At 52.5% G+C, this 19,018-nt stretch overlaps 1 protein-coding gene across 5 annotated transcripts; it reads left to right on the forward strand.

Moving 5' to 3' along the window:
* Positions 1-516: 516 nt before the first annotated feature.
* ABCG4 (ATP binding cassette subfamily G member 4) lies at positions 517-17,565 on the forward strand. Of its 5 annotated transcripts, none has more exons than XM_043482601.1 (15): positions 517-604; positions 2,497-2,749; positions 9,303-9,420; positions 9,540-9,672; positions 9,798-9,848; positions 10,218-10,363; positions 11,505-11,628; positions 11,756-11,870; positions 12,065-12,207; positions 13,169-13,267; positions 13,486-13,654; positions 13,741-13,841; positions 15,222-15,380; positions 15,556-15,674; positions 15,823-17,565. In XM_043482601.1, the coding sequence occupies exons 2-15, from the start codon at positions 2,512-2,514 to the stop codon at positions 16,046-16,048; spliced, it is 1,941 nt and encodes a 646-aa protein (XP_043338536.1). In that variant the 5' UTR covers positions 517-604; positions 2,497-2,511; the 3' UTR covers positions 16,049-17,565. The 5 variants fall into 5 exon arrangements, with proteins under 5 accessions (XP_043338536.1, XP_043338538.1, XP_043338535.1 ...); XM_043482603.1 differs by lacking the exon at positions 517-604 and adding an exon at positions 1,532-1,787; XM_043482600.1 differs by lacking the exon at positions 517-604 and adding an exon at positions 1,547-1,869.
* The last annotated feature ends 1,453 nt before the right edge of the window (positions 17,566-19,018 follow it).

The raw sequence follows: 19,018 nt of genomic DNA on the forward strand, positions 1-19,018 counted from the left end.
TTGTCAAGTCATATGGAGGAGAATGTCCTTAAGCTGTGGAGGTTATGAACAGCCCGTCCAGAGAGTGGAGGGAGACAGTCCTGGAACAGGGTTTCCAGGGGCTTCATAGCAGAGTGGGTAGAAGTGAGGGCTTTAGGGTTTAAGCCCTATTCTGCTACCAATTAGATTTGGCACATGGCTTCTTGGCACATGGCTTCACCTCAGAAACCTCAGAAACTTATGCCTCAGCTTCTTCATCTGTAAAGAGTTGTTGTAACACCTGCCTAGTAGGGTGAGAATTAAATGAGATAATGCAACTATTGGAGGGGGGAGCCTATAGTAGAGGACTGGAGGTTACCTGGGAGAATAGAGGGTCCTGAGGAACAGTGGTGATGTGGGGCATGGGATCAGAGGAAGGTAGAGAGGGCTGGACCTGAAATGTGTTTGCAACTCTAAGTCACAGGGCGGGGCCTGGAGATGTCTGCAGGCTGCAGAGAGGCTGGAGGAGGGTGGGGAACCCGCGGAGGAGAGGTTTGACTGCTAGTAACCTCTCGTCTGCTGCGGTAAGGAGAAGCCTCAGCAGTGGCAGCAGCCTCCCCTCCCATCCATCTTTGCTATGTGACAGGTAGGAACTTAAAAGCTCAGGTCACGTGTCTCAGCTGGCTAACCTACTTACCCCCTTGAAGACTGGGGCTGGGGCAGGCTGGGGCCAGGACGAGATGCCTCAGAAAGGCACAGGGCAGGGGGAAGCCCCTGGAGTGCCTTGGAGTCTTACAGGCTTGTAGGGTGAGGGTGAGGATGCACATGTGTGTGAGAAGATGCCAAACACAGTGTTCTGCTCTACGCCCTGGCACACATGTACCTCCAGCATCAGGCGCTGTCTGTCTTAAAGGCCCAAATTTGCCTGGGAGAACCGAGATTTCTACAGTTGGAAATGGAGAAGGAAATGGCAACCCATTCCAGGATTCTTGCTTGGGGTGGGGGTGAGAATGTCCCAGGGACAGAGGAGCCTGACTGGCTGCAGTCCACGGGGTTGCAAAGAGTGGATGACAGGAGCAGGCTGGGCTCTGGGTACCGGTTTAACCTTGGAGCTGCCTCTGAATTCTCCAAAAGCAGCTCTGTCCCTTTTTGACTGGTCTCCTGGCCCTCAGAGAGGGAAAGGGGAGGTGGGGAGGATGTCCCAAGACTCTTGCTTGGGAATTCCTGGGGGATGCTGAGCTCAAGGGCCAGAATTGAGGGAAATTGATGGGTGGTGATGCAGACAGGCTTGCAGCTCCACAATCCCCTGAGAGTGACGGAATCTGCACCCCGCCTCCCCCACCACCATTGTATAGTCTGAAATTCAGGGACCTGTCTCCACTGAGCGACTTCAGCTCTCTTCACCGCCTCAGAGTCGGCCTTTTGCCACCAATCCCCAGTCCTGGGTCCACACTTGCACTCTCTCCCGCACCGCGAGTAGCCGAGTAGCCGGCGCTTCTCTCCCCTTGGCCATCCTCGCTCCCCGCTGGCTGCGGGGCGGCGTGGGCCCTTTAAGAAGCGCAGGACCGGCTGGTAGCAGCTTGGGCGAGAGCGCAGTCGCCCGGCGGCTTCGGGAGGACAAGCCACCAAAGATCGGGCTTAGGGAACCGGGTGTGCACGGCCGAGAGGGGAAGGGGCACGCCCCAGTCGCCCCTCCCCAGACTTGTCATCTCTTTTCTGACCTGAGGCTCGAGCTCTCCCCTGTCTCCTGCCCCACTCTGGCCCCGCCCCGGCCCGGCCGCCGGGTTCGGGAGCCGGGACACCGGGCCCAGTGCCGCAGCCAGAGGCAGGTAAGGAGGACCTAGCGTTTCCATCCTCAGCCCGTGGCAGCGCTCATCATCTCAGCTCTGCACCAGCCCGGGGAGCCTCAAGGTGACCAGGCTTGCGGAAGATGGGAGGGGAATGACCCCCAATGCGGAGCTTAGTTGGCAGTGTGGGTTTTGAGTCCGGGTGGTGAGCCCGTTTGAGGCGAGAGCCCAGGGCGCGCGGACCCAGGGCCGCCGGCAGGAGGGACTGGCCAGGGCACCTCGCCTAGAGATGGGGAGGGAGGCGCAGCGGGAGGCCCAGAGCATCCTCTTCCTCCGCCTTTGCCTGGTCCATCCTGCTACCCTGATTTCCGAGCAGGCAGCCTCTACCAGCCGCCCTTTCTGCACAGCCCCCACCCCCCACCCCTCCGCGCCCTATCCTGTCCCCAGAGACTGCTGGCCTGCGGGGTAAGGAGATTAGAACCTCCGCGAGGAGGAGGGAGCGGGTGTGGACTTCGAGGGGTCTGGCTGGGGCTGGGGCTGCCCGGGACCGTGGAGAGGTGGGAACTGAACATAACTGCGCTGGGAGTGGTGGTCGGTGGAGGGCAGATGCTCTGGAGGTAGGACGCTGGAGCTTCCGGTAGCCGATCTACCCTGAGAAGGAGGCGGGGAGGCGAGGGCACAGGAGAAAGCACGGGAGCTCCGAGCCAGGGATGGAGGTCTGCCCCAAACTGAGCAGGGCCTCTCCCTTCAGGCCGGACTTGGCGTGATGGCGGAGAAGACTCTGGAGGCCGTGGCCTGTGGACTACGACCTGGAGCTGTGGCCATGGCCGTGGCGCTGGAAGACGGGGCGGAGCCCCCTGTGCTGACCACGCACCTGAAGAAGGTGGAGAACGACATCACCGAAGCCCAGCGCTTCTCCCACCTACCCAAGCGCTCAGCGGTGGACATTGAGTTCGTGGAGCTGTCCTATTCCGTGAGGGAGGGGCCCTGCTGGCGCAAACGGGGTAAGGGAGCAGTCTGGTGGGGAACTGTGGGCCCCTATGAGTTGCCCCTTCTGGAACAGGAGGCCTGGGTTTGTCCCCTGTTCTGCAAATCCTGCAGGAGCCAGTCCACTAAAATCTCAGCCCCTCATTCACTCTGCAGACAGCTGAGGTGCCAGGGTCTGAGCTCCCTTCACACCTGTAAACACCATGGGACACGAGGTTCAGTGGGTTATTTCCTCTTCTGAGTTGACGCTTCTGTTCCTGGTCCTTGAGGCGTTGTCCTTCTTTGTTTCAGGTGGAGCTCCTGCCTTCTAAGGTGGATTTGAGAAAGTCTGGGCTGTGTGGCAGCGGTTGTCCTCAGTGGTTAGCAAAAATCCTTGGACCTATGGAGCACTGCTAATTTTAAAAGATGTTCTCATTCCTGTCTTCTTACTTCATTCTTGCCAAAGTTCTCCAAGGCAGGGAGGGTGAAGGGTTGGTAGGATAGGTGACATCTTGTTGTTTAGTTGCTAAGTCTTGTTCGACTCTTTTGAGAGCCCATGGACTGTAGCCCTCCAGGTTCCTCTGTCCATGGGATTTCCCAGGCAAATTGGCCTGGGTTGCAATTTCTTTCTCCAGATTTGCCCAACTCAGGAATAAAACCTGGGTCTCCTGCTTTGCAGGTGGATTCTTTACTTCTGAGCTACCTGGGAAGCCCTCTCTATGTTGCTCTTATGAAAACTGAGGCCCCAAAAAGTTGAGTAACTTGACCGATGTCACACAGCTAATAAGTGGCAGTGTGAGGACCAGAAGCCAGGTTTCCCAGCTCTCCTTGCAGTGTTCCTTTCTTTCTCTTATCTTCCCTGTTAAGCATTCCCATCTGCACTGCTTCTCTATTTAAGACAGGTGGGTAATGGGATTGCCTGCGACTCCAAATTCTCTGAATCCTCACCATCTCCCATCTTTTGCTCTTCACCTCATCCCCCTGCCCTGGGCAGGTTGAGCTGGGAATAGAGAAGCTGGGGTTTCCCTAGAGCCTGGGTGTGGATCAGGGGTGGAGCTGGGACATTCTTCTCTGAGGTTTAATAAATGTTTGGGGTGCTTCTGAGCAGAGCTGAGCCTATACTCTCTCTGCACTCCCTACCCTCACTTCCATGAGCGACCAAAAGATCACAGGGTCTGAGTCACTAGACTTTGAGATATCTGGGCTCTCTGCTCAGTGCCCTCGGTCCTGAGGCCAGTTTTGGGCACAATCAGGAGGTACCTGTTATTTCCTTAACCCTCAGTTTTTTTGTTTGTTTGTTTGTTTGTTTTAATAGAGTGCAGTTTATTACACTGGCAGGCCCAAGGCAGAGTCTCCTCTTAGCCAAGGACCCCGACCAGTTTTTGAGAAAACATTATATACCCTAAGTGTACTTGCTCAAACCCACCTCCCCAAATTCCTTGAAACTAGTCTGGACTAGGTAAAAGAGAGATACGATCAAAGTTAACCCATGATTCATGTGTCGCAAGACTAGCTAAATAGTGGATATTTACCAATAGGCCTGTGGTCATAGCCCAATAAACATAATGGAATTTACCACTTTGTTCTGTTACAGAGATAATTAGCGTATTGTTTTAGGCAACAGAGAATCCAAGTACAAGTCCTGAGGCGCTTTTATCTAGGGAGTCTGATTTTCCATTTGTATGCCATCTCTATAGACACCCGGCACAAAGTTCAGAGTCCTTTGGGAGGGTGACCATGCGTGTAGCCTAATGTTCACAGCCTGGCCTAGGATGGAGTCCAGCTCTGTCTGTTTCCTCCTTCATTCCCCCTTCTTGATGCTCTTAACTCATATTATGAGCATCATTTATAGGGATATATTGCACCCTGGCTCTCTGACCGCCAATTTAGGAGAATGACATCAACCTTCGGGTTACAAAGTTCATAATACATTGTAAAATTCAGGGTCCACAAAGCAGAAATATCAAGGCAACTATAACAATGGTAAATATAGTTTTCCACCAATCGCCCTTCACCCAAGATAGGACTGAAGTCCAGAAAGGAATGTTTTCATTTGACATTGCTTTTACCTGGTTTTTCATGTCATCTAAAGCAGTGATACATTGCCAGGTAAGTCAGGAATGCATACACAACATTCAACCTTAATTATAGCACAGGTCCCTCCTTGAGCAGCTGTGAGTATGTCCAAAGCCATTCTATTTTGAATTACCGCTTTTCTCATTTGGCTTTGCTCCTCATTTAAGTCTTGGATGGCTTTTGTTCTATCTAGGAGGGCCTGTTTTGTGAAATTAGTCAAGGCCTCTACTTTAATCATAATATCTGTTGTCCCTATAAGTAAGTAAGTAAGTGTAAGTTAGTAAGTATAGTTAGTCAGTCGTGTCCAACTCTTTGCAACCCTGTGGACTGTAGCCCGCCAGGCTCCTCTGTCCCTGGGATTCTCCAGGCAAGAACACTGGAGCGGGTTGCCATTTCCTTCTCCTTAACCTTCAGTTTTAAGGACTTCTCTGGTGGCTCAGATGGTAAAGAATCTGCCTGCAATGTGGGAGACCGGGGTTCGATCCCTGGGTTGGGAAGATCCCCTGGAGAAGGGAATGGCTACCTCCTTCAGTATTCTGGCCTGGAGAATTCCATGGACAGAGGAGTGTGGGTGGTACAGTCCATGGGACCGCAAAGAGTTGGACATGACTGAGCAACTAACACTTTCAGTTTTAGGAGAAATGAAAATACAAAAGAAGTGTCTAGATGGGCCAACTCTCTGGTGGCTTCAACTCAACTCACCAGCCACAAATGGGCACCCCTGACCAGGTCCTGGAGAAGGCGATGGCACCCCACTCCAGTACTCTTGCCTGGAAAATCCCATGGACGGAGGAGCCTGGTAGGCTGCAGTCCATGGGATTGCGAAGAGTCAGACAACTGAGCAACTTCACTTTCACTTTTCACTTTCATGCATTGGAGAAGGAAATGGCAACCCACTCCAGTGTTCTTGCCTGGAGAATCCCAGGGACGGCAGAGCCTGGTGGGCTGCCATCTATGCGGTCGCACAGAGTTGGACACGTCTGAAGCGACTTAGCAGTAGCAGCAGCAGACCAGGTCCTGCCCTCCTTTGCCCTTGCCAGCCCCATTCTGTTCTACTGGCCATTCTGCCATCTTTTGCATCCCTCGTCCCTCTCTCTGCCTTCTGTACTCCTCTCTCTGCCTGCTTTTCTCACGTGAATCCCTGTCCCTTTCTTTGGAGGACAGAGAGCAATTAGAGGCAGTGGTAAAGAATCTGCCTCTCGATGCAGGAGACACAGGAGACATGGGTTTGATTCCTGAGTCGGAAAGATCACCTGGAGAAGGAAATGGCAACCCACTCTAGTATTCTTGCCTAGAGAATCCCCATGGACAGAGGAGCTTGGTGGGCCACAGTTCATGGGGTCACAAAGAGTTGAACACGACTGAGCACACAGGCACATTCATTCATTTCAAGAGGAAAAAGAATAAGGGGCATGGAGAAAGGGAGATTCTGACTTTCCCAAGTCAGAATTTGTCACCTGCCTCTCCTAATTATATATGACATTTCTTGATAGTCAAAACACTTTTCTATTAATTATTATTAATCTCAGTTAATAGTCATAATAACCTTATTTTGTCCTTGGGAGGAGATACTACTATCCTTATATTACAGGTGAGGAAATGGAGGCCCTGAAAGAGTAAGTGACTTCATAAAATTGCAAAGAGAGTTACTGATGGAGGCAGGACTAGAACTCTGGTGGGTCTCCATCCTGAAAGCCTGGGAGGCAGGCCCTTCCCAGGTTGAGCAGCTGGGGTCCAGCAGGAGTCCCAAGACATAGGTTCTTAGCCACTTGTAAGCTGCGTGATCTTGAGCAGACTGCCTACCCTCTCTTGCTCTCACTTTCCTCACCTGTAAACAGGGATGATAAGAATACCCACCACATGGGCTTGTGCAGCTTAGCTGAGACGTTAGCCATGAAAATGCTTTGTGAAAGGCAAGCATTAAGATGATATTTGAATTTGACATCAGAGTTCAATCAAGTGCTTGGCGGTGATTAAATGAGGGGAAGGTTCATCATTGCCAATTTCTTCCCCTGCAAAAGAAATCACTTGTCGTGAGTAGCTCTGAGAGGCATATGCTGGTGTGCACAGCCACACGTCTCTCTGATTGATGATGACAATGACTGAAGCAGAGGGTCGGAATTCACGACGTCCCTTCTCCAAGTAAAGACCTTGTTGTGTGACCTTGGGTGTCACTGAATGTCTCTGGGCCCTAGCTGCCTCATCCGTGTTGCTATGGCAGTGACTGAGGCAACGAGCTTTGTAAACCAGAAAGCACCATCCAGGCAGTTAGTATGATCAGGATCCCACAGTGGACACCAGAGGATCCCCTGTCTGATGGAATGTGTTCAGAAGGACAGCTGGGTGCTGTGGAGGGAGGGTGAAAGATCACATCCCTTCACTGCCTCTGCTAATGAGGTAGAATGAAGAGGGAATTGGGCTCCATAGGGGACAGAAGAGAGTGGTAGTGAGTGTTGGCTGTCGGGGATTGGTGTTTCAACCTCACTGAGGCAGGCCTGTAAGCAGGGCAGGCAAGGCCAGCCTCCTTGGCTTCATCTTTCCTCTCCATCCCCTTGCCTCGGCAGTTGACTCTGTGGAATCTCTGCCCTCTGCTCCCTGGATTGTATTACATATATGTTGTTAGACAGCAGCGTTTCCCTCCCAAAGCCTGGAAAGCCTCTGCCTTCCTTTTCCATTTTGAAATGCTGCTCATTCTTCAACACTTAGCTCAAATGCCACCTCTTCCATGAAGCCATTCCTGATCTCCCCCTTGTCCCTCTACCCTCTTCAGTTCTATTTTCTAGATTCTCATTGCCCAAAACTTATGCTTCTATGATAACCCTTACTTTATCTTTCTTCAGATCTATAGATGATTTCTTTTTTAAACAATTACTTGTTATTCATGTGACTGTCCTGGGTCTTAGTTGCCACATGTACTATCTTCAGTCTCCGTTGTGGCATGTGGGATCTTTAGTTGTGGCATGCAAACTCTTGGATGGGACATGGGAGATCTAGTTCTCTGACCAGGGATCGAAACTGGGTCCCCTGTATTGGGAGTGCAGAGTCTTGGCCACAGGATCACCAGGGAAGTCCCCGTAGATGTTTTCTTGTCCATCTCTTTTACCTAGACTATCACTGTCTTGAGTGCAGGAACTGTGTCTTCCTCGTTTTTTTTTTTTTTTTTTTTTTAATTGAGTGTCTGATACAGAGTTTGGAATGTAGTATATATCAATAAGCATTATCACATGGAATTAACATTAAAATGCCACTTGCTTTTAATGCGCTCTATGTACCAAGCACTGTGTCATATACTTTACATACATATATATACATATTTCTTTATTCGTGGCTGTGCTGGGTCTTTGTTGCTGTGCAGGCTTTTCTCTAGTTGTGGCAAGCAGGGGCCACTCTCCGGTTGTGGTGCGAGGGCCTCTCGTTGCAGAAGCCTCTCCTGTTGCAGAGCACAGGCTCCAGGGTGCGCAGCTTCAGTAACTGTGGCACGTGGGCTCAGCAGTTGTGGTGCACAGGCTTAGGTGTTCCGTTGGATGTGGGACCCTCCCAGTATAGGGATCGAACCTGTTTCTCCTGCATTGGAGGATTCTTTACCACTAAGCCACCAGGGAAGCCCTATTTACATATATTATCTCACTGAACCTTTATAGCAACCCAATGAGATAGATGCTATCTATCTTACAATGAGGCACCTTACAAATGAGGCACCTGGAGCTCAGGGAGGTTAAGCAACTTGCCGCAGGTCACACAGCTAGCTGGTGAGTGTGGAATCAGAATTTGAATACAGATCCAACTGACTCCAAATGTGTACTCTCAATGCATATGCTGCCTCCCAGTGAGTGAAAGGTGAGATTTTACTGGGCCACATTAGGGGCTGCAGACATAAGCCTGGTGGGGAGACAGAGCACGCTGATGAAAGACTTTTAGAAGGAGGCCAAGGCTCTGAGAACACACATTCAGAACAAACACTTATTGAGCACCTAGTACGTGCCAGCCAATCTGCTAAGGTTACAAAGATGAGTCACACACAGACCCTGTCCCCAAGAGCTCACTGACTAAGAGGCTGGGGGAGGGGGCTGAGGGCCAGGCACCTCAAGCAACAAACACGCTGGCATATGAGAAGTGCTGTGGGAATAGAGGACAGTTACCTAGCTCAGACTGGAAAATTGGAAACGTCTTCCCGGAGTGGGTAAGAGAGTGACCGCCGTGTTTGTAGAAGAGAAGTGGGGTCTTCTGTTGGGTCCCCTCTCCATACCCATCCATCGGATGTGGGGATTTTCCCATGGCTTTCAGAAGAGCACTGTCACCTCAGGTACGTTGACATGAGTGGTGGTTGCTTCTGGGGGGACAGAATGAGAGGGTACAGGTCATCACTGGGGCTCTGAGGGTCACTCTGCCATCCTAATCAAGCCACAGTGAGTAGAGACTGCCTAGTTCACTGATAGCCATGGCTGCTAAGAGTCTGAGGTGTCTCTGTTCATTGAAGCACTGATCAAAAGTTCCTTCCTACCTCCCACATTACAGGTTATAAGACCCTCCTTAAGTGCCTGTCAGGTAAATTCTGCTGCCAGGAGATGATTGGCATCATGGGCCCCTCAGGGTCTGGCAAGTCCACGCTCATGAACATCTTGGCAGGATACAGGTAAGGACAAGGCTGGGGTAGAATGGGGGCAGGACCCAGGAAGAGAGGTACCCTGGGGAGCACGGAAGAGGTTCTGAAGTGACCCTGACCTCCATCCCTAACTGACGACGTTCCTGCAGGGAGTCTGGAATGAAGGGGCAGATCCTGGTCAATGGGAAGCCGCGGGAACTGAGGACCTTCCGCAAGATGTCCTGTTACATCATGCAGGAAGACATCCTACTGCCACACCTCACGGTGCTGGAAGCCATGATGGTGAGAGCTGGACAGCCGTTGTCCCCTCCCAGTCCCCCAGCGCCTGCTGTCCCCACCCTTTCCATTGGCCAAGGGGTCATGTCTGCCCCCTTGCATGTCTGATCTGCCCCGTCTCTGGGCCCCAGGTCTCTGCTAACCTGAAACTGAATGAGAAGCAGGAGGTGAAGAAGGAACTGGTGAGTCGGTGGGGTGGGGAGGGGAAACAAGGCAGCTGCCCTTTCTAGGCCCTGAGACCTGGGGTGCCCTCGATTTGAGTGGGAGGAGAGGGTTGGCCAAGGCTGGGACACTGGGTTTAAGGGAGATGCTTATTTAAATTGGGGTGGTGGGACTTGCCTGGTGGCCAAGTGGTTAAAACTCCACACGTCTCTTACAGGGGTCCCAGGTTCCATCCCTGGTCAGGGGACTGAGATCCCACATGCCGTGCTGGGTGGCCAAAAAAATAAAACAATTAAAAAAATTTTTTGAATACATAACTACATCGGGGTGGTGCTGGGGGGAAGCAGAGACTCTGAAGCTGACCTGGGCTGTATGGGGGGCTGGGCCAGGTGACGGAGATCCTGACGGCGCTTGGCCTGCTGTCCTGCTCCCACACAAGGACAGCCCTGCTCTCCGGCGGGCAGAGGAAGCGCCTGTCCATCGCCCTGGAGCTGGTCAACAACCCACCTGTCATGTTCTTTGATGAACCCACCAGGTTGTTCTCCCCTCCTCTCCTACTGGGCTGCCCCCTCCCCTCAGCCCAGAGCCAGAACTGGAGGCTGCATCTGCTCCGCTGCTGGAGACCAGATCACGTGTTTGTAGCCTCCTGAGGCCAGAGAAGGGCTGCACCCCTGCCAAGCCTGTTGCCTAGCAGCCCTATCCTTCACCCTCACAGAAATCCCCATGTCCTCCCTGACTGATGCCACTCGATCCTTCTCTCCTCAACAGCCATCAGAGTCCTGCTGAGTCTACCTTCTTTCTCCATCTCTCACATTCACCCCACCCCCATTCTTAGTGCCAGTGCCTAAATTTAGGATATCATCAACTCTTGCCTGCATTTCTGCAACAGACTCCTCTCTCCTTGTCTCCAGTCTCTCCCAGCCCATCCTTCCTCCAAACTGCAACCAGAGTGAACTTTCTAAAAGACAAGTCTGGCAATACTCACTTCTCTGTTTAAAAACATGCAACAATTCGCATTTGCCCTCAGAATAAAGGCAGAGGACTTACAAGGTCCAGGGCTGAACCTACTTCTCTGGCCTCACATCTTGCTTCATGCTGTCTTGTATTTTATGCTCTAATAAGATTGAATAGCTTATTATTCTCTTCGTCAAGCCATGTGTTCCATGCCTCTGAGCCTTGCACATGCTGTGTCTTCTGCCTGGAATGCCCTTCACCACTGCACCTGCCCTTGCCCCCTCACTTGGCTGAGCTCTTTCTTCTGCTAGCCTCACTCAGGAACCTCCCCTGACCCCTCTCCCAAACCTTTGTACAGCGGATGTGAATTCTCCCCTACTTTTCACCCCATTTCTACAGCATGGTTCACATTGTCTCAAATGATCTGTGCATTTCTCTCTCTCTCTCCCTTCCAACCAGAGTCTATGTCTTATTTATTTGTCTTTGTAATCCCAGTGGCTGGAATTCAACAAGTGCTTAATAATTGCTTGTTGCACCTATCCATAGTCTGGGCTTCTTGTTACCTCCAAACGCCTGAATCATACAATGTGGATGGGATATAGGGGTGGCCAGAGTGACCCCCTTCCTGCCAGCTCCCTCGCCCTCATAGCAGCTGCCCCATCCAGACACTACCTTGGCCATCCCCACCTCACCCTGCCCCCTGGTGGCCTCTCTCTGGACAGTGGACTGGACAGTGCCTCCTCTTTCCAAGTGGTGTCCCTCATGAAGTCCCTGGCCCAGGGGGGCCGAACTATCATCTGCACCATCCACCAGCCCAGTGCTAAGCTCTTTGAGATGTTTGACAAGGTGAGGGTCTCTGGGACTCAAAGGTGACTGACCAGCAATGGGGACAGGGCTGGGGGTCAGTCAGGGTGTGCTGGGACCTGCCTGACCCACTCGTGCTATTTTCCTTGCCCTTCTTTTTCCACCTCAGCTCTACATCCTGAGCCAGGGTCAGTGCATCTTCAAGGGCATGGTCACCAACCTGATTCCCTATCTGAAGGGGCTCGGTTTGCACTGCCCCACGTACCACAACCCGGCTGACTTCAGTGAGTAGGGGCCTGGTGGTCCAGGCTGGGATGTGGTGGTGGGCCAAACCTAGGGGTCCAGATCATATCCTTGGACCTCCCGGGGGCAGAGATCTCACTGTCACCTGCCTTCCACACACACTCAAAGAAGAGCTGACTTGCCCTTGGGAAGCAAGGAGAGATCTGAGCTGAGTGCACCCCTCTGTGTCCCCCAGTCATCGAGGTGGCCTCTGGCGAGTATGGAGACCTGAACCCCCTGCTGTTCAGGGCTGTGCAGAATGGGCTCTGTGCCCTGGCAGAGAAGAACAGTGGCCCTGAGAAGAATGAGGTTCCCGCCCTCTGTCCCCCTCGCCCTCTGGTGAGTAGGGGTGGAGGGAGCAGGATGCAGAGTTGGGGAGGGGAGACAGGACCAGGGACATGGCCCGGCCAGAGAGGCTGTGCCCCAGAGGCCTCCCAACCCCTGGGTACTAGGAAGAACCAGGACTTGGAATAGACCTACTATTAGCGGTGTGACCTTGGGCACATTACTTAACCTCTCTGAGCTTCGGCTTTCTCATTCATTTATTTGTTCAACAAATTCTTACCAAGCAACTGTAGTGCCACCTGGTAAGCAAGGTTGAATCTGTCTCTCGCTTCATGGCCCATGTGGTTTACTGTCATCTTTAACTTGGGGGTGATGAGACTTATTTCACAGGCTTATTGGGAGGACTAATTAGATTAGTCACACAAAGCTCTTCCTACTCTAGCTGGCTCTTTTCCTTAAATGACATACTGTGACCACAGGGGACCAGAAGGGTTATTGTTGCTGTTGTCATCATTACCATTGTTGAAAATATTATCGTGAAACTGGTTGCATAAAGGTATTATGCCCTTAGGATAAATGTATTCAATGGATTAAAATTTCCCCAGAATGACTGGGGAATTCCCTGGCAGTTCAATGGTTCAGACTCTCTGCTTTCACTGCCTAGGGTGTGGGTTCAATCCCTGGTCAGGGAACTAAGATCCCACAAGCCATGCAGCTCAGTCAAATAAAATAAAGTTTAAAAATAAACAACTGATCTACTAGTAGCCACCACAGGTGTCCTTGACTCCTCTTCCGTCTCCTCCCTCCCCACTTCTGTTTACTCCCTCTTTGTGTCTCTCTGAATCTCACTCTGATTCACACCTCTAAGGCCAGCTTCCAGGTACCCAGCTCAGTGGTGGAGAATCCGGGAGGACCCTTGTCCCTGGGGACAGGCTCAGTGGTTTTCCCACCAACTGAGCTGGCTATGTGGTGGGTGGGTGGGGTGGGCTCACCTGATCCAATTTCCTCTCCCCAGGAAGTGGATACCGTTGAAAGCCACACCTTTGCCACCAGCTCCCTCACGCAGTTCTGCATCCTCTTCAAAAGGAGTTTCCTGTCCATCCTCAGGGACATGGTGAGACATCAAGTTGGAGGAGGGGGAGGCTGGTGTTGGCCTGGGTGTGTGTGGTGTAGGATCCCAGCAGTGGAGATGGCGATGGGTCCCTCTCCCAGCGGCCCCCAGTGCTCCTGTGGGTCTCTGTGCCTGTGAGGGCACACCCACGTTCCTATGCAAGTGGACTCACCCATCCCTAGCCTGTGATCCATCCTCTGTCATGATCACCCCTCACACAGGTCCTGACCCACCTACGGTTCATATCCCATGCGGGGATTGGCGTGCTCATTGGTCTCCTCTACCTGCAAACTGGCAACGATGCCAACAAGGTCTTAAACAACACCGGCTGCCTCTTCTTCTCCATTCTTTTCCTCATGTTTGCCGCCATGATGCCAACTGTGCTCACCTGTGAGCTGAGATGCCCTGGGCATGGGCGGGCGTGGGGAGCATGGGGTAGGGTCAGGGTGCTATGCCTCATCAGCCTGTGTCTTCAGTCCCCTTAGAGATGGCAGTCTTCCTGAGGGAGCATCTCAACTATTGGTACAGCCTCAAAGTGTATTTCCTGGCCAAGACCATGGCTGATGTGCCCTTCCAGGTGAGCCTCTTCCTCCTACCTCCCTGCTGCCTCCCTCCTGTCTTGCTCCTTCCATCCTTGCTTCCTGCCCCCCCCCCAACCTTGTTACGTGCCATCCTTTCCTTCACTTCTACTCACTTAGCAAGAGGTGGTGAGTACCAACCATGCACCAGGCTCTTTGTCAGGCACTGGGGATGTAGCAGTGAACATGGCGGAAGTAGTCTTGACCTTGTGGAATTTATGTTCCAGTGGGAATGAGAGGACAAACAACACATGATGAAAATAATAGCCCTACAAATGACACTTACTCAAGGCAGTAGAGAACAGCGTGGGCTCTGGAGCCTTGCTGCTCCTTGTTAGCTGTGAGACACTGGGCAAGTCACCTAATCTCTTTTTGCTTCCCGGGGGCAGAGATCTCACTGTCACCTGCCTTCCACACACACTCAAAGAAGAGCTGACTTGCCCTTGGGAAGCAAGGAGAGATCTGAGCTGAGTGCACCCCTCTGTGTCTCCATTTGTAAAATAGAATGATGATAATATCTACCTTGTGATTGTTTATGAGAATGAAATGAGTTAATACAGGTAAAGTACTTAGAATAGTGCTTGGATACTGAAGTATCCAATAATGTTTGCTGGGTTTGATTGTTATGGCCACCACCACCCTCTTCCAAGCACCAGGGTCACCAATGATCCACAGGGTACGTTTGAGCAAATTAGAAGAGGTGTCCCTTCCCCAGGGCGAGGGTGCACTGTGCCAGGGTGAAAAGAGTACAAGCTGGGGCTTGGCTTCTGGTTGCCTCTTGGTTGAGTGCCTTGTCCAGGGAGCAGCCCTCACTACTGTACTTCGTATCTCGGTCCCTGTTGCCCAGGAACTGATGGGGACAGAGGGCTCCCCAGGTGGTGCTCGTGGTAAAGAATCCACCTGCCAATGCAGGAGACATGAGAGACACAGGTTCAGTCCCTGGGTTGGGAAGATCTCCTGAAGGAGGGTATGGCAACCCACTCCGATATTCTTGCCTGGAGAATCCCATGGACAGGGGAGTCTGGTGGGCTATGGTCCATAGGGTTGCAAAGAGTTGGACACGATTGAAGTGACTTAGCACGTACAGTGGGACAAAAGGTGCTCATATGTAAAGTAATTAACAGTATAAGGGATCCGCTGGTCCAGATGGGATGGATCTTCAAAGAAGTCACCAGACCTGCATGGGCCTGAGTGGGCCTGATGGAAGATGAATGAGGTTATTAGAGCCAGGGAAGGGGACACATGTCAAGTTCATGTGACAACATGAGCAGGAGGACAGAGGACCAGGCATGGACACTCTAGCATTGGGGTCCTAAAGGCTCCTGCCTGGGTGGAGTTGAGGGTCTTGGCCACTGCCCAGCCCTGTGCCTTCTCCCCAGGTGATATTCCCAACTGTGTACTGCAGTATCATGTACTGGATGACAAGCCAGCCAGCTGAGACCAGCCGCTTCCTGCTCTTCTTAGCCCTGGCTACCTCCACCGCCTTTGTGGCCCAGTCTTTGGGGATGCTGATTGGAGCTGCCTCTAGCTCCCTACAGGTGAGGGGCTGGCACGTGGGGACCCCCAAGAGAGGGATCGAAGTCTAGTGGGAGGAAGCAGGGGCTGGCCTAAGGAATGGGATGGATCTCTGGGAAGCCCGGGTCCCCCCAACCCCAGTCCTGAGTTTGTCCCGGTCACCCCTGTGATGGCCCGGTCCCCTTCCCTCCCCTGCAGGTGGCCACCTTTGTGGGTCCCGTCACCTCTGTCCCTGTCCTCCTGTTCTCCGGTTTTTTCGTCAGCTACAAAACCATCCCCAGTTACCTGCAGTGGAGCTCCTACCTCTCCTATGTTAGGTCAGTACCCCTCCCCTTCCCATCTGCCCCTGCTCCTCCTTGCAGGAGGCCGTGCCTCCAGGTGAGAGATTGCACCTGGCCTCTGGCAGTTTGCCCAGGTGGCAGGGGCCCTGTGCTCTGTCCTGCTCTGATGCCTGTGATTGCCTAGGTATGGCTTCGAGGGTGTGATGCTGACCATATATGGCATGGGGAGAGAAGACCTGAGCTGCCTGACAGAACACTGCCCTTTCCAAAAGCCACAGAGCATCCTCCGAGCCATGGATGTTGAAGGTGGCAAGCTCTACATGGACTTCCTGGCCTTGGGCATCTTCTTCCTGTTCCTGCGGCTGCTGGCGTACCTTGTGCTCCGCTACCGAATCAAGTCCGAGAGATAGAGCTTTGCCTTGGCCTGGGCCCCAGCCCTTCGGGACTGTTTTAACCTTGTAGACTTGGGCCCTCCCCCTCTCAGCTCCTTTGCAGGCTGGCTGTCGGACTGCGCTCCCAGCCTTGGCCCTAGGGGTGGGGGTGCCAGGCCTCTCTGCCATGACCAGGAGTCTTTCCGAGTTGACGAGGTCTGTAGCTTCCTCCCTCCTCTCTCCAACACCTGCATGCAAAGACCACTAGGAGGCTGCCACCCTCCTTCCTGCCCCGCCCCCGACACCCTCCTCTGTTGTCTGTCTGGGAGCCCCAGGCTCTCCAGGCCCCCTCTCACAATTGACCAAAGTGGCCCTCCTTTTGGGTCCCACCACACAAGTGTTTGTAAACTGGCTGTTATAAGGTTGGGGTTCAAGGGCTGGGTCCCGGTGAGGTCCCCTGGATGTCCTGTTGGAACGGGGCAGGGACAGGCTCTGGAAGCCTCTTCTTCCTTCTCCTTACTTCTCTCCGCCCCCTAGACCCTGGCTGATCTGGACAATCTGTGGAGACAGGTGTTTGCATCTGTCTGGACCATCCCTCCCAGTCCTAGGGGTTGGAGAGGGCTGGCACCTTGGGCTGTCCCCCGGGCCCCTCTGGCAGGGGCTGGGCCTATGGCTCCTCTGCAATAATGTCTCTGTTTCTTTCCCATCTGTTGCTGGAAGTGGAGAAGACGATTTCTTCCAGGGTGAGGGTGGGGTGGGGTGGAGGGGGTAGTGGTGAGTGAGCGAAGACCCAAGCCTCCCTTCTTGCTGCTCATGTGGTCCCGCGGTGCTCCCTCCCCTCTCCTGAGTTACAGGCACATCCACACGACACAAACAGGCAATCTCTACCCTGCACACACTCGCTGTCCCCCCGATGGCTCAGAGGAAGGGTGATAGTGGCATGGTGGTGGCAGGTGCTGTGGGGAGGCCAATGCCAACCTCTTCCTGGGGCCCCCACTTTGACTCTAAGGATGAGGCTGGTGCTGCCCTGGCCGTCTCCAGGAGCTGCAGGTGTCTACCCCCCAGTCTTCCCTCCTTCCCAAGCCTGGGGTGACATAGGGTACCAGCTCCCTGGAGTTCAGGACCCCACACAAGCACAAAGTGTGAGCATAAGTTGGACATGGTCCCCGCCTCGCCATGGCTCTTCTTTTGCGTGTCAAGCTGGCAATGTCACTCCCTCACCCCTTTCACGGCCACTTGCGGCTCATTCAAACTCCTGTCCATGTCCTGCTACCTGCTTCCTATCAGCCAAGGTGGGCCCTGGGTGTCAAAGCAGCATGGCCAGGGCACCAGAGTGACAGATGCATCTAGAACACGTCTGACTTTCCTGGGATGGCTGGGGTCCAGGCTCATTACTTCTGATTTCCTCTTCCCCTAGGGCACTTGTCACCTTTTCTTCCTGTGCACATACCACTCTACCTTCCTTACCCTGCCACGGATTCTCCCCATCACACAGAGATGCCCACTATATTTGTGGGATTTCACTCATTATTAATAAAACCTATATTTATACAGTATGCTGCGTGGAAATGTGTGTGGGTCTGGCACTCGGTACTATGGGCTATGAGGCAGTCTTCAAAGCTCTTGGTAAGAAGTCTATGCGCTTTAGGGAACTGTGGCAATGGATGGGAAGTCCTAGATGGAAATCAAGCTGGTGAGTGTGTAACTTATGAGATATCTGTATTATGCTCCACATCTTACAAATTTTTATGTTCACTATCTCAAGGAAGTCTCAGATCAAACCTGTGTTATCTCTCGTGACAACCCATTTTGCAGATAAGAGAACTGAGACTTGGGTTAAGTAACTTGCCAAAGGGCCCTGAGCTAAGGGAAGTGGGACTCCGCTCTGGCAACCAGGTCTTCTGCCTCCTGCCTCATCCTCGGCATCAGCTGATGACGCTTATTTATGGTGAATCTGCAAGCTGTGTGCTTCCCAGATGGCACTAGTGGTAAAGAATCTGCCTGCCAATGTAGAAGACTCCAGAGACGTGGGCTCGATTCCTGGGCGGGGAAGATCCCCGGAGGAGAAAAGGCAACCCACTCCAGTATTGCTGCCTGGAAAATTCCATGGGCAGAGGAGCCTGGAGGGCTACAGTCCACGGTGCCGCAGAGTCAGACACAGCTGAGCACACACATGCATACACACACATGCAAGCTCTGTGCGTGGGTTCTCTGTCTGTTGCTTGGGTGAGTTCTTGCCTGACTGATACCCGGCTCTCTTTTCAGAACTCACTGAGCCCTGGTTCCCTGATTGTGCCTATGGGAGAGAGGGGAGGGTTAGGAGTCATGAAGGCAGTGAGAAGCAGAAAGCTCCCGGGGCCTAAGCCCCAGGATAAGAGTGGCAGGGACCCCACTGAGCTCAGCACAGCTTTCCCCATTTCCTCTTCACTTCTTTCCTACTGAGCCATACTTCCAGGGCAACTCATCAGCCATGAGGACTGCTCCGGTTGAAACCATCTGGTGTTGTCTGGGGGCTCCAAAGACCTCCGGTACCATAATTTTTTATGTCTCAGCACAGAGAAGATAGAAATGATTCATTAGAATAGGATGCTTGTGAGACTTACAAGCAGGCAGGCAAGGGATGCTGCACCCAGTACTTATTGGGCTACAGTTTTATAATCAAAAGAAAAATGAGGAAGGGGAGAAGAACTTCTTTGTCTTTAATGTTGTGCTTCTATCATCAACTCCTTCTCCAGGATGAGCAGGGGAGTTTTCTTGTCCCTGTATGGTCAAGCTAGGTCCACAAATTATGGACCAAATATTGTTTATGTGTGCAGAAAGCATGTCCTAGGAATCATTAACCATTGTTTGCTTGTTTTGGAGCACGTCTTGTGCTTCTGTTGCATGGTTTCACTGCTAAACAAGCTTGTGTGGTTTTGTGGTTAAGCAAACCTGCTTTCTTGAGTACCCATTAACTTACAGGGGTCTCCCATATTTTTTTACTTACAATCACCTAGTGGGATTAACTAT

The sequence above is a fragment of the Cervus canadensis genome, chromosome 11, assembly GCF_019320065.1.
Source record: "Cervus canadensis isolate Bull #8, Minnesota chromosome 11, ASM1932006v1, whole genome shotgun sequence".
In the NCBI taxonomy this organism is placed as follows: Eukaryota; Metazoa; Chordata; class Mammalia; order Artiodactyla; family Cervidae; genus Cervus; species Cervus canadensis.